The sequence below is a fragment of the Lipotes vexillifer genome, unplaced genomic scaffold (genome assembly GCF_000442215.2).
Source record: "Lipotes vexillifer unplaced genomic scaffold, Lipotes_vexillifer_v1.1 scaffold280, whole genome shotgun sequence".
Lineage (NCBI taxonomy): Eukaryota > Metazoa > Chordata > Mammalia > Artiodactyla > Lipotidae > Lipotes > Lipotes vexillifer.
Window position 1 is genome coordinate 2,751,080 of NW_006773895.1, and position 20,620 is coordinate 2,771,699.

Below are 20,620 nucleotides of genomic sequence, written 5' to 3' on the forward strand. Positions count from 1 at the left end.
TGCCAACTACAAACCTGTTAGCTTTGTGTGTTTTTTCTACCTGACTTCTGAATTGATTATGATCTATGTGCAGACCTTTTAACTTCTTGGCGCCAGTGGTAAAAGGAAGTTTTTGTTAGGAAGTCCCAGGAGAATTGCTAGGCTTGATGTACAATGCCAGGCATAAGTATTCTGAAGTTTTGGCCTCTGCTCTCTGGGTAGGAGAAGGAGTCATCTAACATCTTACTAGATCATCGTGTAAAATAACACATTTTTATTTCCCAGTAAATTTGTGACTGTTTTAGGTCAGTATTTCTGTGACTTTAACTGTTACACATGGACTAAGCATTAAATGATCCCAAGTGTTGATTTATGAAGACAAATCCACTAGCATTTTTTGATTTGTGTTCTCTTTAGGTATCTTTATGTAGGATCATTACTTTATAAATCTTTGGAAATATATTTTAGTTTAGCAAGTTAATTCAGTTCTGCAGTGAACAGTTTCTGAGGGTAAATGAAGTTTTGGATATTTCATTAAAACAAGATTACCTCATACTCATGGTAGAAGAATGACCTCTTAATATATTATTATAGAGCTTGCACTTATTATGTCTTTTCTATTTGAGCAATAATATTTGTGTTTTAAAGATCTGAATTATTTCAATTTTCTGAGTTAATTAGAATTTTCATATTATTGAGTTACTTCAAAATTGTAGGAGCCAGAATGTTCCTTGGAGTGACTAAATCAATCTCTTCAACAAGGTGGAACATAAATTAATATCTTTTTCTTCTGTTAAAGCAGTGTACATTCACACTTAAACACAATTACATATACCCACACATAGTTTAGGGTATAATGTTACTAAGTTCTAAATATTGTCATAGGGTTAGGACCTCAAAAGCAGAAGCCTTTTGTAATTGAATTTCTAATTTGAGTCATAGAATACAAAAATATGTGATTTTTCTTCTTAACATAAGGGCAATAATGACATATGACTTAGTATAAGCCCCCTTTTTCTCTAATTCATGTATGTCTAGAATTTGTTGGGTGAAAATTGTAGCAATGTCCCATTGTTAAATTTTCAACAATGAAATCTGTTAGGACATAAAAATCTTTGTTGATAGTCTTAGTATTCTTTATTTTTAAATTCAGACCTATCTTTTTTCTCTTGAGGCTAGCAATTTGGGATGGTTCCTATATCTCAGTTGTTTTTCTAAATGCTAGTACTATGCTTCTCCTTTATCCTATAGGTTTGTAAAAGGCAAAAAAGGTCAGTAATCCACAAAATTTGACACTGTGGAGATACATGTTTTAATCTTTTTTGTAACCTGTATTACCCTCACAACTGTTAAATTTATCTTGGGTAGCAGTAAATCTCTTTCCCTCCATTAGAAAAAAATAGAAAATAAATTTTAAAAATGTAAATTCATAATCAGGCAGCACCTAAAGTTGAATACAGATGCAGCTCAACAAGGAATCATTGCCTCCCTGATTGTCACAGAGTACTTCATAAAATACAAGATGAGTAAAAATGTCATTTTCCATATGTTCTAGTAAATAACTTGATCCATTTCAGATGAAAGAATCTTTGATAATTTGGGTGCTTTTTGGAAAGAACAGTTACCAGCTTCGAAAATGAGAAACTTAGCCATATGTGGTAACTGCATTCCTACAGCTGTGTTGTGTTATCCAAAATAGTTAACCATTCTTATATATTCTCAGAAAGTGAAAATTCGTATTGACCCCTTATTAAACCCTTAGTGGTAAAGAGTTTTATCTGGCCTAAATTTCTTGCTGATGTTTGAATTGTATTCTCTTATTCACGTGCTCTTTATAATTTATCTTCAAATGCTTTTAGAGAGACTCCTGCCTCGCTCATCTAAGATATGTGCTGTTATCTAACTGCATGTAGATGAGGCATTACAGAACTATTGTGGCTCATACATTTAGGTCAAACCAGTAAGCCACTGTCAGCAAGTCTTATGTACTGGCTTTGCTACCATGTATATAGCTGAAGTGTACATTGTGCTGTAAAACGGATAATTTTTCATTGTGGACTGTTTCACACTGTATTAGCTTCAGTACTTTTCCCCATTTATAAATCCAAGCCTTTCATTTCTAACAGCACAAGTACATTATTGCTTGGCCTTGATAATGTTTTCAAATACATCTTTCTTTTTTTCTTTAAATTTTTAGCTTTTTGTGATCTCGGCATAGTTAATTTGCTCCATTTCCTTGAACTAGGTCTGTTTTTCCTCTTTTACTTTCTTTCTCTATAAAATGGGCTTAGAAAAATACCATTTCAGTCATATATTAACTCTTTTCTATGTCTTAATCTGAATTGATTTATATATTTACTTAATCTGTCTTCAGATTTGATATCCCAAACATTATCAAAAAATATTGTGTCTTGAGTTTTGACAGTTTCTGAATATCTGTCTTAGAGTAATAATGAAGTATGACACTTAAACAACATGAGGGAAATTTTTTATCAAGAGAGCCAGTTAGGTCTATTACTTAGGAAGTGTTTAGTATAGAATACATATTTCTTAAAACATCTTCCCACTGATAATGGATGCTAATTAAAAGATGATCAGTGTTTTTAGACATTGAATAAGGGTAAATTTAATAAATCTGCAGTTTTGCCTTACCAGGCTACAGACTCACTCTAACTGGAGTTCATTCAGTGAATAATGGGTGAGTTTTGGGACTTGGAAGAGGGAAATAACCACCCATATTGTCCTTAAAATCTTTTCACACAGGAAAAAGCTGGTGATAATTAGCAAGTTCTTAGTAAATACTGTCATAGTAAATTGAACCATTCTGTATGTGTTTGTTGAAATTTTCATGGGTACCTATTAAATATGTTTATTAGCATTATTGGCACCGTTTCTACATCTCTGTACTCAAATAATAAATGGTAGGTAGAATGTTAAGTCATTTAATCTGTGTTTGATATGGCACCTGATAACTCTGGGACAGGCTCTGTAAAGTAGGGTTTAGATTTATGATATAAGTCTATTGTGAGTTGCCATGTTTTCTGTTACCATTTATAGGATATTCTTGAGTTTTGAGCCTTTTGCCACATACGGTTCCTTACGAAACTATTTATTGCTTCAGTATCTTATGTTCCCACATTTTTTCTTCTTTTAAAGATTTATGCAGAACACAGTGTCAGTTAAATGCTCCAAAATAAGGGCAAATTGCTTAGTAGGGTGCCATACTTTCCCAGAGTCTCTAAAAATCTTTTACCTAGAAAAGTAAGATCATAACATTTAAGAGTATGGACAATGAACCTGAACAAATTGCTTAACCTCCTCCATGGCTCAGTCTTCTCCTTTGTAAAAGGAAGATAATCATAGTGCCTACTTCATGGGGTTGTGGTAAGGATTAAATAAGATGATCTGATGATCCATGAATGGTGATTAGCACAGCATCTGGTACATAAATGCTGAATAAGTGTAAGCTTTTATCATCATGGGGTGCCCTGTTGCGACCTGTCTTCACCTAAGGAAAGAAATATTAATTTTTAGAAATACCTCTTCATTTCTAGCTTCAACATTAGAAAAAAATGCTTTCCTTGAAGTTGTTAAACTTTGGCCTTGCAAAATCTTACAGTTGTCCTCCTAAAGGGTTTCATTTTGCCACTTAAAGTTGACGTTCATGTTTATTTTCATGATACCCCAATATTTCATTGGTTTACCTTTGAAGAATGTGTTGCTTCCCTTTAAACTTCTTTTGATGAACAAAAGGTAAAAAGGTATGAAATTTTATTATCAATGACACACGCAAATAGGGTATAGAATGTTGCATGAAATTTTGTGCATTTAATAAAAGTCATTTTATTGCCTACCTTCACTCACTTATGAATCTTTACTGATGCTCAGCAAACAGATCACTAATTGTAGTATTGTTAATACATATTTCAGTGATTAAATATGTACTAATTAGCACAGTGTCAAGGGATACATCAGAAGGTGTAGCACTAAACCATTTTGCTCTGCCCTTTTCTTTTTGTCTGGATCCCCCCCTCCCCCGGCTTTTAGATTTCATTCAGCAGCATTCACTTGACACTTCTGCAAAAGATTGTGATGCTTTTGACAAATGTTAATTGAGAAAGCACTGAAAGCCTGGCTGTATTGTAATCAAAAGAAAATTACAGAGGTTTAACAGGATGTCAGGGAAGCGCTTTACAGAAAAAGATAAACAGGTTTGAATAGGTTTCTGCAGCAGCTGGCTAGGCATGATGCTTGGCTAATGCACACAGGCTTCTCTCATATGGTCAGTAACTGATGCCCTGGAAATAAAACTTTGCTTAAGAAGTTTCTCTTGTGATAGAATGAAAAAAGGGTGTAAAAAGTGTGACCTGCACTTATTGATAACAAGAAGTTTCTCACTACTAAAGAACTAGAAACAAGTACACACTACTTTTTCTGATAAACTTAGCATACTCTGTCATAGACTCAGAATTATGTAAACTATTTATGGACCAGAGCTTAATATTATCAGTGATAATATGAACTTGTTTTCCAAGAAGTTTTAATGTTCTAGTTTGTTACTTACGTATAGCAAAGCCATAAAGTAAGTTAATGTTTTATAAGATTATTTTAAAAAATAGTTATTTTTAGTTTGCTCTACTCAATTTAAATTTAAGGCATCATATTTATAAGGTCTTAAGAGCCAGTAATCTAAATGTTGATAAAATTATAGTGTGATCACCTAATAGATTTTAAATGGTGCCATTAAAGTTTTACTGACAGAATTTTTGTTGTTTTTAAATTAAGGGTTAGTGAGGGAAACATTAAGCTCCATTATTATTTTAACCTAGTGGATTTAACAGTTTAAAAGTAGTTGGAAGTCCAAAATAACCTTAAAATTTTTTTCTTTTAAAATTTCTACTCTTAAATCCACTTTTATATTTTTAAATCCTTTTATACTCTCTGTTAAGGGTCAGTAGGATATGTAGGGTTGTTTCAAATTAGGCATTATTTGATCGAACCCATTATCTTGATATGAGATTGCATTGTAACCTCTGACCAGAACTAGTTTCTTTTTCATACCTGTGTTTTCAAAAGTAAAAATGTCGAAGCCTCAGATGTTTCCTTACTGAAACAGCACAAGCATGCCCAGCTTATCTTCTGTTTGGATCTAATCAGGCATGCTCAAAAATCTCTCAAGCAAGAATGGCTGCTGGGTGGAAAGATGTTACAGTATTTGTTTTCCTTCAAGATGCAGAGTGGGTGACTTGAAATTTTCTATTGTCCTAATTATATGTAATGGCTAGACTTTTGTTGACACTTTGAATTTTATTGTTTCAGAGTATGAATTTATATAAGAAACGGATTTTTCTAAATGTATTTGATATGACATAATGTATTTGATATGTATATTGAAATTTTCTATATGAAACTGTCCTTCATTTCCTGTTACATGATATATGATGAAATTTATTATCAAATATTTCATTGAGAAGTAAGCCTAGCACAATTAGAGTCATAGAGCAAAATCTATGGTAAATCCTATACTGCCATCGTTTAGCCAACAATATGAATAAATTGGAATAAATGAAGAGATTTATTCTTCCTCCCACCCTACGGATATTCTCATTAATTTCTCATTTTGTTGGTGTTGGGGTAGTTGGATGGGTAGGGGTTTGTGTGTGTGTGTGTGTGTGTGTGTGTGTGTGTGTGTGTGCGCGCGTGTGCGCACGCACGTACACGTTCACATATGAGTGCAAGTGGCACGCACGTGTTCACATATGAGTGCAAGTGTGTGTTTGAGATTAACATACTCATCTTTTTTCCGTAGTGCCTACCACAGCTGTGACAGTAACTTCTTCAGCTGAGATGTTCAAAACCACAGTATCAACCACAAGCACTTCACAGAAAGGCCCCATGAGCACAACTGTAGCTGGATCTCAGGAAGGAAGCAAAGGGACAAAACCACCTCCAGCAGTTTCTACAACCAAAATTCCTCCTGTAACAAATATTTTTCCCCTGCCAGAGAGATTCTGTGAAGCATTAGACGCAAGGGGGATAAGGTGGCCTCAGACACAAAGGGGAATGATGGTTGAACGACCATGTCCCAAGGGAACGAGAGGTATTTCCTGTCAAATACTATATATACATTTTAAAACTTATTTTAGGGGCTTCCCTGGTGGCGCAGTGGTTGAGAGTCCGCCTGCCGATTCAGGGGACACGGGTTCGTGCCCCGGTCCGGGAAGATCCCACATGCCGCGGAGCGGCTAGGCCCGTGAGCCATGGCCACTGAGCCTGTGTGTCTGGAGCCTGTGCTCTGCAGCGGGAGAGGCCACAACAGTGAAAGGCCTGGGTACAGCAAACAAACAAACAAACAAACAAAAACTTATTTTAAGTAGGTTCTGAATTACACAGAAGTGATTTTATTTGAGGAAAGAGATATTTACGATAGCTAACTTCATTGTTGTTTTTGTTACTTTGGAAATATAGCACATGTAGACAACTTAAAGGTTTTTAAACTGTAAAAGTCATTTAAGGTCAGGCACTGAATTAAATTTTCTCCCTCTTGAGACAAAGAGGGAAGAGATATGGGAACATATATATATGTATAACTGACTCACTCTGTTATAAAGCAGAAACTAACACACCATTGTAAAGCAATTATACCCCAATAAAGATGTTAAAAAAAAAAAAATAAAAAAATTTTCTCCCTCTTAAAGACCTAGGTCAAGCCTGAGATTTTTGCCCATGGATTCTCTAGTGAGGCTTCCTTATAGCTGTCTTTCTCATTGCAATGTATCATTTTGGATGAGTCCCAAGAAAATCAAGGGCTTTTTGTTTGTTTGCTGTAAATGTCTGATATTTCTGTGCTGACTTTATATTTACTGTTTATAGTCTGCATTATACCCTACTTTTCATCAGTTATTGTCAACTACTTCCATTAATGTTTATTCAAAATTTAACACACAGAGTAGGATCATCATAGCTGATTTCCCGAATGCATGCAGAAAAAATGGTTTCAATTTCACTGTTGCTTTCTACATCTGTTGTAGGAACTGCCTCGTATCTCTGCATGCTTTCCACTGGAACATGGAACCCTAGGGGCCCCGATCTTAGCAACTGTACCTCACACTGGGTAAATCAGCTGGCTCAGAAGGTTGGTTGGAACCTTTTAATATGATACACATTGGTGATTAAGGGCTTTAACTTCTAACATAAATAATTTAGCTTTATATGTTAAAACCACCTTCGTTGCTCTTTGTTCAGTGTAAAAGTAAAAAATTATGCATAGCTTGGTCTGTAAACTATTTATTCAAAGTTACATATGTTTTAGGGCATGCTGTTTTCTATGTTAAGCTTTTTAATGAGTACATAGTTGCTTAATTTCATTCATATTTAGTTCTGTTTCTTTTGATGTTTGTAAGACAAATAGTGTATTGGCCTAATAAATCAAGTATCATTGATTTGCAACTGAATCCACAGAATGCAAGCAGATGTTCATATTGCAGTTGATTATGATAGAATAAGAAAAATGACTTTAAAAAGCATTAGTAACTTTAATATTACATTGTAATGCAGTGACATTTTAGTTTCTCCTTTGCCATCTACCTTTCTAAAATGCAAGCAGTAGATAATAGCCCTCAGTATTACATTGATTACATTCTCACTTGAATTTCTGGATCATTGGAATAAATAAGTAAGATTTTTAAATAGCAATTTTAAATGGTTGCAGTGAAATGAGAGAACTATCTCAAAAATTTTTTAAACGATTTCTGATTTTTTTACCTTTTGTTTCTTTAAAATGTCTGATTAAGTATATATTTTTGAGGATCTAAGAATCTTTAATCATCTGAAATGAAGAGAAAGTTATTGGTCTCAGTTGCAGATTTTGACATATTTGCAAATACTTTTCTCACCACAACAAAGATACTTGGGAAAAAAATAAGAAGCCACAAACAGAACAAGAAATCTTACTGAGATAATATAAACTGTCATTTCAGATCAGAAGTGGAGAAAACGCTGCTAGCCTTGCCAATGAACTGGCTAAACATACCAAAGGGCCAGTGTTTGCTGGGGACGTGAGTTCTTCAGTGAGGTTGATGGAGCAGTTGGTGGATATTCTTGATGCGCAGCTGCAGGAACTGAAACCTAGTGAAAAGGATTCAGCTGGACGGAGTTATAACAAGGTAGGTAGAAATTTTCTGTTATTTTCAATTAGATGTTTTGTATGGCTGCTCTGGATTCTTCCAGCAGTTGACTGCCTAACTTTTGGCCCCCTGGACAAACGCATAGAAAAAGAACTTCTAATTTGGTTCATATCTCAAGAAAGAATTATAGTTGGGAAAGGAGCAACGTGCACACCCATCCCCACCCCCCAAATGATGCTAATTACCTGAGGGAGATTTTAGTTGGTGGTAAACTTCATCTGCCTGGTTTTGGTCAGTACTCTCACTTTGGAAGGCCCACTAGGAGAGATTCTGTTACACAGCTCATATACTAATACAGTCAACTCTTGTGATTGTAAGAAAATTGTGATGCATATAGGAATGTTAGCCACTGAAATACTGTTTTCAGTGGTAGGTTTTGAGAGAAGGACAAGTTTCCTTTGCTAGGAGTATAGAGTGTTAGTGCTACTAATTTTTCCTACCTTGACAAAAATTTGATAGTTATTTTAACCATACTATAAAGTGTTTATATGAAATTCATATGAATCTGAAATCTGCGGCTGAAATGGTTTTATGGTTTTTTTCTTCCTTTTCATCACATACTTTGTCTCTAGGTTTATCAAGATACTTTGGATTATCATGTTTAGTAAAATACAGCTGAAAACTGAATACACAATCTTGGCAATCAGTATAGACTCACAAAAATCCAGAGGATTACGGTACATAATAAACGCTGAGCTCAGGACCACCAGCTTAATTTTTGAGGATTTCTTCTTTCCTCAATTTTCAACAGATAAAAATCTAACCTCTGATTTTCTTTTCTTTTACTAAAAAGCTCCAAAAACGAGAGAAGACATGCAGGGCTTACCTTAAGGTATCTCCCCTGTGCTGTCACCCTGCTTTCTCCTTTCTTCAGCTACCTGTTACGCTTTATCATCTTGCTGCATGATCCAATGTATTTCAGTCTTTGATAATTATATAATGTGCCCCATATCAGCTGTACAAATGTTGGCTTTTCACAGGTATATTACTCTCAGAATAAGCAAATAATTTATTTTTATAATTTTTGCTGTTTTTCCATTCATCCAAACATACAAGAATTTTAATGAAATATCCTCTGAATTGGAAAGTAATCATAAAGTCTCGTTATTTCCTGTTGTCATCTCTGTGGATTGAAAAACAACTTGAGTGAAACAGCTATGATATATTCCTGGCAGTTTATCATATCAAAGACTGTGTAGTCATAATGTATGTGCATGAAAAAGTCACTGCTTTCTTATCTCTGTGGTGTACTGTTAAATAAAACAGGCTTTGTCTTGAAATTTTTTGGAGTCATTTCTAGAATCATGTTGATAAGGGGATGGGTTACTAGAAATAAAATATAAATAATGTGACAGTGCTCTCGATATATGTTATATGTTGGTTTTTATCGAAATGATAGAAACAGAAAGCCACTGTTTGGCTCAGAATCCTTGTCCACTGCAGCCAGTTTTTCTCACTGGTATATCCAAGTAAAATAGGAAACATGGTGAGGCTAACGGTGGAATTATGCCAAGCCAGTTCTGTGTGGTAGATCCAAATAATAAAGAAGTTCCTTTTGCTGGGGATGGTTACTTTCTAACCCTACTCATCTGGGGACCATATTCCTAGTCAATCAAACCTTGAAGGACTAATCTGTATATGTATGAAAACAAAACAAAAGAACTTTGTAAGTTTTGTAGAATAGAGATTATTCAAAAGATATGACTTCACCAGTTTTAGTTGGCAAGATCTAGAAAAAAAGAACAGCATTTCACTAACGAGTAATAGACATTGCTGCATCTGAGAACTTTACAAGAAAAGGCAGTGGGAAAGTCTGTTTTTAGGTGGTAATATTTTGAAAGTCCCTTATTAGCCTGTTTAATGATAGATACTGAAGTATATAGAATTTGTTGTACGGAAATTTTCAGCTCACCTTTAAGGTATTAGTTAATGTGTGAAATGTAATAATTAGTATGTTGCCCAGGACATATATCTCAGTGGGAATAGAACAGCTTTTTTTCTTTGGCAGGGAGACTACTTCAGGGATATGATTAGGCTAATGATCATTTTGATTCCACTAGAAAAATACAACTGGTAATAACTAAGGAGCATTACAAATTAATAAAAGCATGCCATCAGCGAGTTATGTGTATAGGTAGTAAATTTCAGCATGACCTTAATTTCTGACCAGTGTCATTTTCAGTATGTTTCAAGTGAGCTTCTGTGTTCAGATAAAACTAATAAAACTCCTTAAGTTACAAATCAGAAGCTGACTTACACTATGCAAATGAAGTGAGTTCCTGCTTTGTGACAGAGGATTCATTTGTAACTTAGATTAGAGGCTCCAGTCTGTATTTCTTGGTGACTAATGAATCTGGCCTCAGCAGACCAATTTCTGTTCCATTCTAGTTAATGGCTGCAGCAGTATCAGTGTGAGCATTTTGACTATTCTATCTCCCATCAGAGAGAGAAAAAAGCCTTTAATGCCACTTGCGAGTATCTTCTACCTGCTAGGAAGGTCGTGGTGGCTCACGTGGCAGACAGAACGAGGATATTAAGATGGACTAAGCTAATTAATCTTAACTCTGACAGTAGCCTCAAACAACCTTTCCCCGTGCTCATTTCAGTATAGTACCTCAAACTAGCAATTTTTGTTGTTCTTTGTAGAGTGTGCTTTTTTTCTCAGTGATTATCAGTAGATCAAAACAATTGATATTTGGGCTTAATGACACATTATGGCTAGGTAAATGGGAAAAAGTAAATAAACTCAGTGATTTCAGTTATCCAAGCCATAGTCAGTGTACAGCTACAGTAAGTATCAGTACAAAAGCCTGCCTTCAATTGCTTAGCTGACCGGGTTACATTTTTATTTAATGTTGTTTTACATGGTAATAAACTAAACCTACACATATGAATATCTATAACTTGGATATTTATTAAGACTTTACTTTGCCTTTCTGTCTTTCTTAAATTATTAGTACAGGTTTTAAATATTTTGACTGTTCTCTTGATCTCCTTAAAAACAGATGATTGTTTATGAATTAAGGTATACTCTCGAGTGTTTTTTAGCTGGCCAGGCAATGAATTGAAAACATTCACAGATAACTTATACACTTTGAAATTACCTTGGTTTTTTCCCAATGATAATAAGTAGACAATGTTATAAGGCACAGTTTTGGTTACTATTTTTAGTGCAGGTTCCAAAAAACAATATGGTTTAATTTTCAAGCATAGGTATTAGGCTACTCTAGAGACACCAGTGTTTTCTATTTAGAACATTTAAGTCTTGAGGTTTTATATAGGAGTAACCATGCATGTAGGGGTAATACCTCAGATTAAGAGCTGACACTGGTTTTATTTCTTTGCAACAATTGAAATATGATTAGATAAACAGAAACGAGTCATGTCTTTATACTTAGTCTTTATAATCAAATAGTAGTCTACTGATCTTCAGCTAGTTCTATTTTGAAAGGGTCAGACATCAAGTTGGCCAGATATATGTTGTCCAGGTGTTCTTCCGTAAGAGTAAATCATCATGACAGATAAATGTTACAGTTGTCACTAGTCAGTGATTGAAAATCACCTTGGTACTAGAAGTACTCAAAACTAATGATAGTTTTCTAATGGATGCAGGCAATTGTTGACACAGTGGACAACCTTCTGAGACCTGAAGCTTTGGAATCATGGAAACACATGAATTCTTCTGAACAAGCGCATACTGCAACAATGCTACTGGATACATTGGAAGAAGGAGCTTTTGTCCTGGCTGACAATCTCGTAGAACCAACCAGGGTCTCAATGCCCACAGAAAATATTGGTGAGTGAATCTATTGTCAGGTTTAATTTTGATTTAGAAGATAGATGTTTAAGAGAATAATGCTTCCATTGAGTCTTTTGAGTTATTTCCCAGTGCCGAACTTCTATTTTGTCCAATTATTTTTGTCCCTTAATAAGAGATATTATTGATCACACTCATAAAATTAATGCAAAAGCCAAAATCTATCCTGTGTCTTTTAAAAGTTGGTGTTTTTTTCCAACTGAAAAATCATTAAAGGAAAACAGTGTGTAGAGTACTTAACTGCAAGAATATGGACTGCTTACGTAATGAAAGTGCTTGCTGTGGAGCTGTGGCGAATGCCTTTCCATTTTATACAATACGTTCCTAATGAGGTTAAAATACTTTCTGAAATGCGTTCTCCCAAATATTTTAGGCACGCAGGTATTTGAGCCAAACGTTTATATTAAACAGAACTGCTTTCAGGTGAAAATGAGGTCAATGAACTACATCACCCATAGAGCAGAATATCCATGCTTTATAGACTGTAAAATAGCTGCGGATAGTTTTGAAGCATCATTTAGAATTTAAATGCTGGCAGTGAGAGGTAGGAATTCACTTTGGATGGTATTTGAAAGAAGTACTACTGTAAGTACAGTGAAATTATATTAATATAGGCTTGACTGGTTTAGAATTGTTATTCAGTGGGGTTGAGCTCGAATGAAGTTTTAGTATCCCTTAGTAAAGTAAAAAAATTTCCAAAGCATAAATGTAAAAAAAAAAACCCCAAAGGGAACACAGACTACTTTTCCATCGAAAGAGTGCATTGGAGCAGCAGATATTGAATGAAGTTTTGCTATCTGGAATGCCATATCTTATTGCCTTATTGTGCCTACCTAAGTATGAGACTTTTATTTAAAAATACAGAGAAACAAGGTGTATAGGAGAAATAGACATCAATCAGATTATGATACCTGGATTTAAATTCAGAGCCTTAAGTTTATTTTAAATAACTGAGTTTTTAGGAAAAAAGGTATATTAAAATCATGTTTTAATTTACTTTATGAGGTTTTGAAATGACAAATAACTTAATAACTTTAAGTGAAATCAAAATAATTTGGCCTGCTTTAATGTGGGAGACCAGTCCTAAGGAAAGTGATACTCTACCATAGCTTAGTAGGAATAGACAGTGAATAAAGCTCCTATTTTATGTTTAAAGCTTTTGTTATTTTGAGGTTTAATTTATTTAGTAGTCTAATAAAATTCCTAACATATGCATTAAACAATTCTTCTCAAATGTTTCCAGGGACATACCTGTAATGTAAAGGAGTGTGGACTTGATTGTCTCAGAAGATAAGTCATAAAAAGTATTGTTTGAAGTGTTGTGTTGTGACCTCAATTTGTTTTCTAAATCTTCTGAAGGCTATTTTAAAAACAACCAAAAAACATAAAATTTCCCATTTAAGCTCCTTCCAAGAGTGCAAAGAAATTTTGATAGGCCAGGTCAACATCCTCTGCTCCCACCAGCTTTACGTATGCAGAACACGCTATTATTATATGTCTGAGATATTTTTATCTCAGTTTGAGAATGGCCAGGAATATTTTTTCCCTGATACTTGTGTTTTGCAGAGTTCTAAATGTTTATCCTTTACACTGGTTTTTAAAAAATTTTTAATTAAAGAAAGAACATTGTGGGTAGAGATTCTCATAGCGTGTAGTACACATTTTACTGCCTTCTCAAAAATAATGCCCTGAGCTTAATGTATGCATGTATTTATTACCCAAGAATTATCAATATGAAGGTCATTTTACATATTCCAATATATTTCCATGTCTTTTATTTCACAATTTTGTGAAAAATAATATCCGTAATTTAATATGACATTCAAGATTCAACTTTTTCCTAGGACTTTTTCTCTTTTTAGACATGAGAACTAAAATAGCCCATTATCCCTTTATGTCTTCACTTTATGTTCTTATCTAAATTTAGGGTGTGGATACGGTATCTTTGATTATTAAGACAATTTGATTCTCCTCCTTGAATCCTTATTTTCACTTGATTATATGATTTACCCTTATACATGACCTTGTAAAATGGTATAATCATATGTTATAATTATACCTGATTATAGCTTTTTAAAATCAACTTTGAGGTCTAATTTATATACAATAAGAGCAGCTGTTTTAATGGTACTTTTTGATGAGATGTGACAAATGTACACCCATTTAACCAACAGCATGGTCAGTATTTCAGCCACCTCAAAAGGGTCCTTTATAATCTTTGTCAGTCAGTCTTGTTATACCCCCAGCCCCAGGCAACCACTGATCTGCTTTATGTCACTATAGTTTTAGTTTTGCTTTTTCTAGACCTTCAGTTGAATGGAATCATAGACTATATATATATACTCTTTTTGATCTGGCCTCTTTTACACAGTATAATGTTATTGAGATTCATCTATGTTGGTGCCAACATCAGTAATTCGGTCCTTTTTATTGCTGAATTTCCATTATAAGGACACAACACTATTTGTATATCTATTTATACATTTAGGTCGTTCCCACTTTTTGACTGTTATTAGTAAAGCTGCTATTTTCCCAAGTGTTTGTACCATTTTATATTCCTAATAGCAATTAGAGTTCCAGTTGCTTCACATCCTCACCAGCATTTACAATTGTCTTTTCAAATGTCTTTTTAAATTTTAGCCGTTTTCGTGGTTTGTAGTGGAATCTCATTTTGGTTTTATTTTGCATTTGTATGGTTGCAAAGTTATGTTTTGCTGAAAACTGTTACAACTTTTCATGTTCTTATTGGCCATTCATATATCTTTTTGTGAAGTATCTGATTTTGCCCATTTTGAGTTCTTTGTTTTATTATTGGATTATAAAGATTATTTATATATTCCTGATACAAATCTTTTGTCTCATATATGTATTCTGAATATATAGTCACTCAGCATGTGACTTTTCATTCTATTTTCTTAATGATATCTTGAGAGAAGCAAACGTTTTTAATTTTGATAAAAAATCCTCATTACCCAGCTTCAACAACATCTACCAATCCTGTTTCACTATTCCTCTCACCATTGTATTATTAAAGCAAACCCTAATATTATATTATTACTATAAATACTTTAATATGTATCTTAGACTTTAAAAAAAAAACAAGCCATTCTCATACTTTAAAAAATTATCAAAAACAGGAAAGATACAAAGGGGATTTCAGTTATTTGATTTTTGTAAATTTGTTAATACCTAATTTCTTTAACCAGGATACAAACAAGTTCATGTTGTACATTTGACTGATGCATTGCTCTTAACTGGAAAGGAAGAGTTTTCCTTCTACCCTTCGAGGTTCTTTGGCTGGTCTAATAACCTCAGGTTTAAATCCTGCCCACCAATACTTTCTGTTGCAGCTTATGAAAAGAAGCACATCATGTTTGATTGTCTTTCTTTGTGATCTTAAGATTGATTATGTGGTTTAGTTATTATCAGCCTAATCCACCATAATAAAATTCCCTATCATTTATTTTCCCAGTGGGCTTAGCAGCCAGCTTGATTGTATACCTCAATTTAAGCTTAGTTATATTACAGTAACAAAAACCCTAAAGTCACGGCAGCTCTCAATAACAAAGTTTATGACTGCTTTGCTCCATGTCACCTGAGGCTTAGCTTTGCTTTGCTCCCTACCATCTTCAGTCGGCTCCGTGTTGCTTTTACCCCGGGGCTCAGGCTGATGGAACCTAGTACACTGCGGGTCTGCTGGCAGAGGTCCTAGTTTTTCCATTGTACACTGTATTACTTTTCTTCCCCTTTCCTCTCACTGCAGCCACTACTCAGTGATGAATTTGACAAACAGAAGGACAGAGAAATATATTAAAATCCTATCTTCAGCACTGGCTGTGAGTGAGGCTCTGGGTGGCTCTCCTATGAATCACGTGTGTTCACTTTCAGGAAATCTGTTGAACAAAACGTATATTATGTCAGCTATACAAAAGTATAGAGAAAATCATAAACATCTGTGTAGCAATCACCCACTGAGCCACATCTTAGCATTTTACCGTATTTGTTTCAGGTTTTGGGGAAAAGAAATAGGTATATATAATCTGGAAATCCCCTGGGTCCCCTCCTTCCTGATCAGATGAAGAAGAGGGTAACCATCATTCTTACTTTGTTAGCATTAGTAAGCTTTTATTTATTTATTTTTGCTCTACAGGTATGTACATTTAACTATTATTTTTCATGTCTTTAATGTTAATGATTTCACGCTATAAACGTAATTATGTATAATTTTCCCTTGCCATTATATTTTTCATATTTATGCACATTGATATGTGCATCTCTAGTTCATTCATTTGCTCTAAGAATGCACAATTATTTAACTATGCCTGTGATAGATATTTTAGTGGCTTACACTTTTTTGCTGATATTATGAAAACTGTGGTGAAAGTTTTTGTATGCCTCTTACTCATACATTTGTGACTTTCAAGATATATATGTGTGCACACACACACAACCTAGAAATAGTTTTTGAGTGGTAGAGCATGCCCATGTTTAACTTTACTAAATACTGCCAAGTTGCTTTCTAATGTTGTTTTACCAATTTACATTCTCACCAGTAATATCATTGTTCCCCGTCACTCTCTTTGTCACACTTTATTATTGACATAAATTTTGTCATTCTAATAGATTTGAATTGATCACATTATTTGCAGTTCCCTGATTACTTAATGAATTTATTGGGTATTTTAATTTTCTCTCCTGTGAATTTCTTGTCCACAATTTTTTCCTGTCTATCTCTTTCTATGTAGGTAATGCATTCTGGAAACTAATTCTTTGAAGATTATATAGTTTGCAAATGTTTATTCTGTCTGTGCCTTCTGTTTTTTACCTTGTTTATTAATCTTTTGTTTTACAGAATAATGAACTCAAATTATCAATCCTTTCTTTTAAGATTGATACTTTTGGGATCTTGTTTAAAAAATATAGTGTTTTGGGGGGGTTTTTGGTCCCCTGATCAAGAAATTTTTCTGTACTTTTCAGTGATAAAGATTTTATACTTTCTTTAGAAATGATAAAGCTTTGCCTTTTTACATTTATGTTTTTAATCCAACCTGAAATTTATTTTGTTTATAATATTAATGAGGGAACTAATTTCATTTTTTTCTATACAGATAATTAGTTGTTTCCGCACTTTCAGTGCATAAGCCATTCCTGTCCCCAGTGGTTTGTAAAGACATCTCTGTCATATATCAAGTTTCTGTACATGTTGGGAGTGTCTGTTTTACATTGTTGCTTTTGTTTTTGTTTCAATAATATTAATATCTGGTGAGTTCTTTCAACCCTGCTTCTTGAGGAATCGGATTCCTCTTGGCTGCTTTTTGGCATGTCTCTTCCATGTGCATTTTAAAATCGTCTTGTCAAGTTCCACATACTCAAAAAAATCTTGTTGGAATTTTTATTAGAATTAGACTGAGTTTGTAGATAGATTTTGAAAGAAGTGTCACAGATTTATCTGTTGTTCTCCCAGATTGGACCATGATAGAATTCTCCATCTGTTGTTAGGTTTTCTAAGTTCTGTATTTTTCCCAATAATGTCTTGTACTTTTTCAATTAGGCTTATTCCTAGGAAACATACACTAATTTTTATTGTGAATAGTATTTTTTAAAAATTACATATTCCGGGGCTTCCGTGGTGGTGCAGTGGTTGAGAGTCCGCCTGTCGATGCAGGGGACACGGGTTCGTGCCCCGGTCCGGCTAGGCCCGTGAGCCATGGCCGCTGAGCCTACGCGTCTGGAGCTTGTGCCCCGTCTGCAACGGGAGAGGCCACAGCAGTGGGAGGCCCACGTACCACAAAAAAAATAATAAAAAATTTAAAAAATACATATTCCAATTGTTTGCTGATTGGTGTACAGTTGATTTTGCTGATTGCAGCCTTGCTAAATTCTTTTCCTTATGATAGTATAGAGTCTCCTGCCCATTACTATGTAGTTAAGTATATTTTCTATAAATAATGAACACATTGCTTTTTCCTCCCAGTCTTTGTACCTTTTATTTTTCTTGAATTACTGCCTTAGCTAGGTCCTTCAGTACAGTGCTAAATACAACTTGTCATAGGGATGATCCTGACTTAAAAAAAATTGCTTTTAGAGTTTTGCATCATTTTTTTCTGTAAGTTTGGATACATAATCATTACCTGATAACAAAACCTTTATCTAGGCAAGGAATTTTTCTTTTATTCTTACTGTTTCATAAAGATTTTTTATACTGAATGAGTGTTGAAATTTGTTGAATTCTTTCTGTTAATATTTTTCTTATTTAATTTCATAATTTGGTTAAAGACGTTAATATATTTTCTAATGCATTAATTTCTATATGCCTTTTTGAGTTAAACTCAGTTTGTTCAGGATATTATATTTAAGGTGTATATATAATTTACTATTTTTACATACTTTAAATAAGTGAGGATATCCTATAATTTCTCTCCTTTTACTGTTCTATGCATCAAGAGTATATATTAGTTTTGTGAAATGAGTTGAAAAACATTCTCTTATATTCACTGGAGCAGTTTGTTAAAGATTCAGTATATATTTAACCATGAGTTCATTTTCTTAAAATATTGGGGTTTCTATTTATTTAAGTCAGTTTTGTGTTTCTAGAAAATTTTGCCTTTTGTCTGTCTGTTTATGTATTTATAGTATAAAGTTGATTGGTGCATCTCTACTAAGATCTATATTAATGATCCTGTTTTTAAAAATTCAAATTATTCATTTTTTACTATGGACATGATTTTAAACTTTAATAAGTAAATATTTATTGAATGAAATTGAAGTTTGATAAGTAAATATTTGTTGAATGAAATTAAGTCTTTGTACATGTGTATCTATATTTGGAACATTTACTGAAAACTTAAAGGATTTCCTTTTTTTACCCTGTCTTCTTTTAAGAATAATTAATAATTGAGAACCCCTTTTGGTGTGAAGAAGAGAGAGGTATATATTAAATTTATATTTTTGTCACTCATTCCCTTCACCCACTACCCACAAACATGGAATCTGTTATGAGGACAGGTGATCATCCACATACCCACCTGCTTAATCTTTCTAAGCAAAGTATCTCTACCAGCTTCTGCAGCTGATAAGATTCTAGGAGTTATATGACTCTCATTATAAACTTATATTTCAGGTGCTTGACATGTGGTCTCATAGCTTATAAAAATTTCCAATGTTATGATTTCATATTTACAGCTGAATTTATATGTACTTTGCAAAACAAAGTTGAGAAAGATTTTTAAAAAATAGCATCCAAGAGTTACTCTGTAATGGTATGAGTCCATTTTGCTAAAAAGAGAATGGGGGAATTCATCATACTCGTGTGTGTGTGTGTGTGTGTGTGTGTGTGCATGCACACGCATGGCACATACAACACTTACACACATTTGTCTAAGTATAGAAATAGCTATTCAAGGGTATATGCCATCAGAGGGTGAAATTTAGAGAAAAATGTATGGACTGTATTTATTGAATTATGTGTTACTTTTTAAAATTCAAATACTGAAATGAAAAATTTTCATACAGTTCCTCTCATTTCATCAATAAATGGCACATTCTAATTACTAATATGAAATAGTTTTCTTTAGCAGAAGCAATGATACTTTTTCATTCTTTTAAATAATCATATGCTGATATAAAGTATTGCAGTCTTTATTGGAGTTACAGTAGACAGCATTTATGTTAAAGATGTTACTATTATATTTTTTAAACAAAGTTAAACAACATTGGTCTTGTTGGTCACATAAATGCTCTTAATGTTTATGCATTGTCTTGTTTTTCTTACATGTTTTCCAGTGTTGCTACTTCATTTGAATTTTTGAACTTTGGATTATACTGCAGTGGTTGGCAAACTTTTTCTATAAAAGTCCAAGTAGTACACATTTTAAGCTTTGCAGGCTATGTGGTCTAAGCTGCAAATACTTAACAGCCATAGACAATATGTTAATGGGTAATCATGGCTGTGTCCCAGTAAAACTTAATTTACCCAAACAAGTGGCAGGCCGGATTTGGCCCACAGGTCCTATTTTGACCAACTTGAATATGTAAAAATTGATCATTGCTAGTGAGAATTAATGGGAAGTTTGAACATAATGCCAGACATTTTCTCTTAAATAATGCTGTGCTGGGCTCCCTACTTTTAGAAACTAGAGAAAACCTATTACTGCAAAGTTGACCGATGTAATCCTATGTATTAAAATGTGTTATATACATAGAACTAGATGTCTACATGCAATAAAGGCATTCACATTTATACTTTGTATTTTGTTTTACCATTACCAAGTGATGGTCATTGAAAATTACTTAAAAGAGTCAAAAATCATTTTGAAATATTTTTGTTTAACTTAATGATTTAAATGAAACTTTGATAGTCGTGTACTATAAATCAGACACTCATATTCATAGGCTAAAAGACTGGAATTAGTTGACAAAAGATATAAAACTATGAAGAAAATGTTAAAATGATTACACCAAAAATTTTAGAGTAGTAAAGTTTAAGACCTCTTAGAATAAGTTGTTTGTGCATGATTTTGTTGGACTTGAACACTAAAGTTTTTTACATAGAAAAAAAGGAAAACAGTGGTTTCTTTGCAATTATCATTTGCCTCTTTGTAGCTGAATTTAGAGAATACCCCATTCCCCCCCCCCCCCC

At 33.7% G+C, this 20,620-nt stretch overlaps 1 protein-coding gene across 1 annotated transcript in view; it reads left to right on the forward strand.

Annotated features, from left to right (window-relative positions):
* ADGRL2 (adhesion G protein-coupled receptor L2) overlaps nucleotides 1-20,620 on the forward strand; it is a 147,078-nt gene that overhangs the window by 101,378 nt on the left and 25,080 nt on the right. The window contains exons 5-8 of the mRNA XM_007448569.1: nucleotides 5,789-6,079; nucleotides 7,011-7,114; nucleotides 7,959-8,144; nucleotides 11,778-11,961. Coding sequence (XP_007448631.1) covers nucleotides 5,789-6,079; nucleotides 7,011-7,114; nucleotides 7,959-8,144; nucleotides 11,778-11,961 — 765 coding nt within the window. The remainder of the gene's footprint in view (nucleotides 1-5,788; nucleotides 6,080-7,010; nucleotides 7,115-7,958; nucleotides 8,145-11,777; nucleotides 11,962-20,620) is intronic.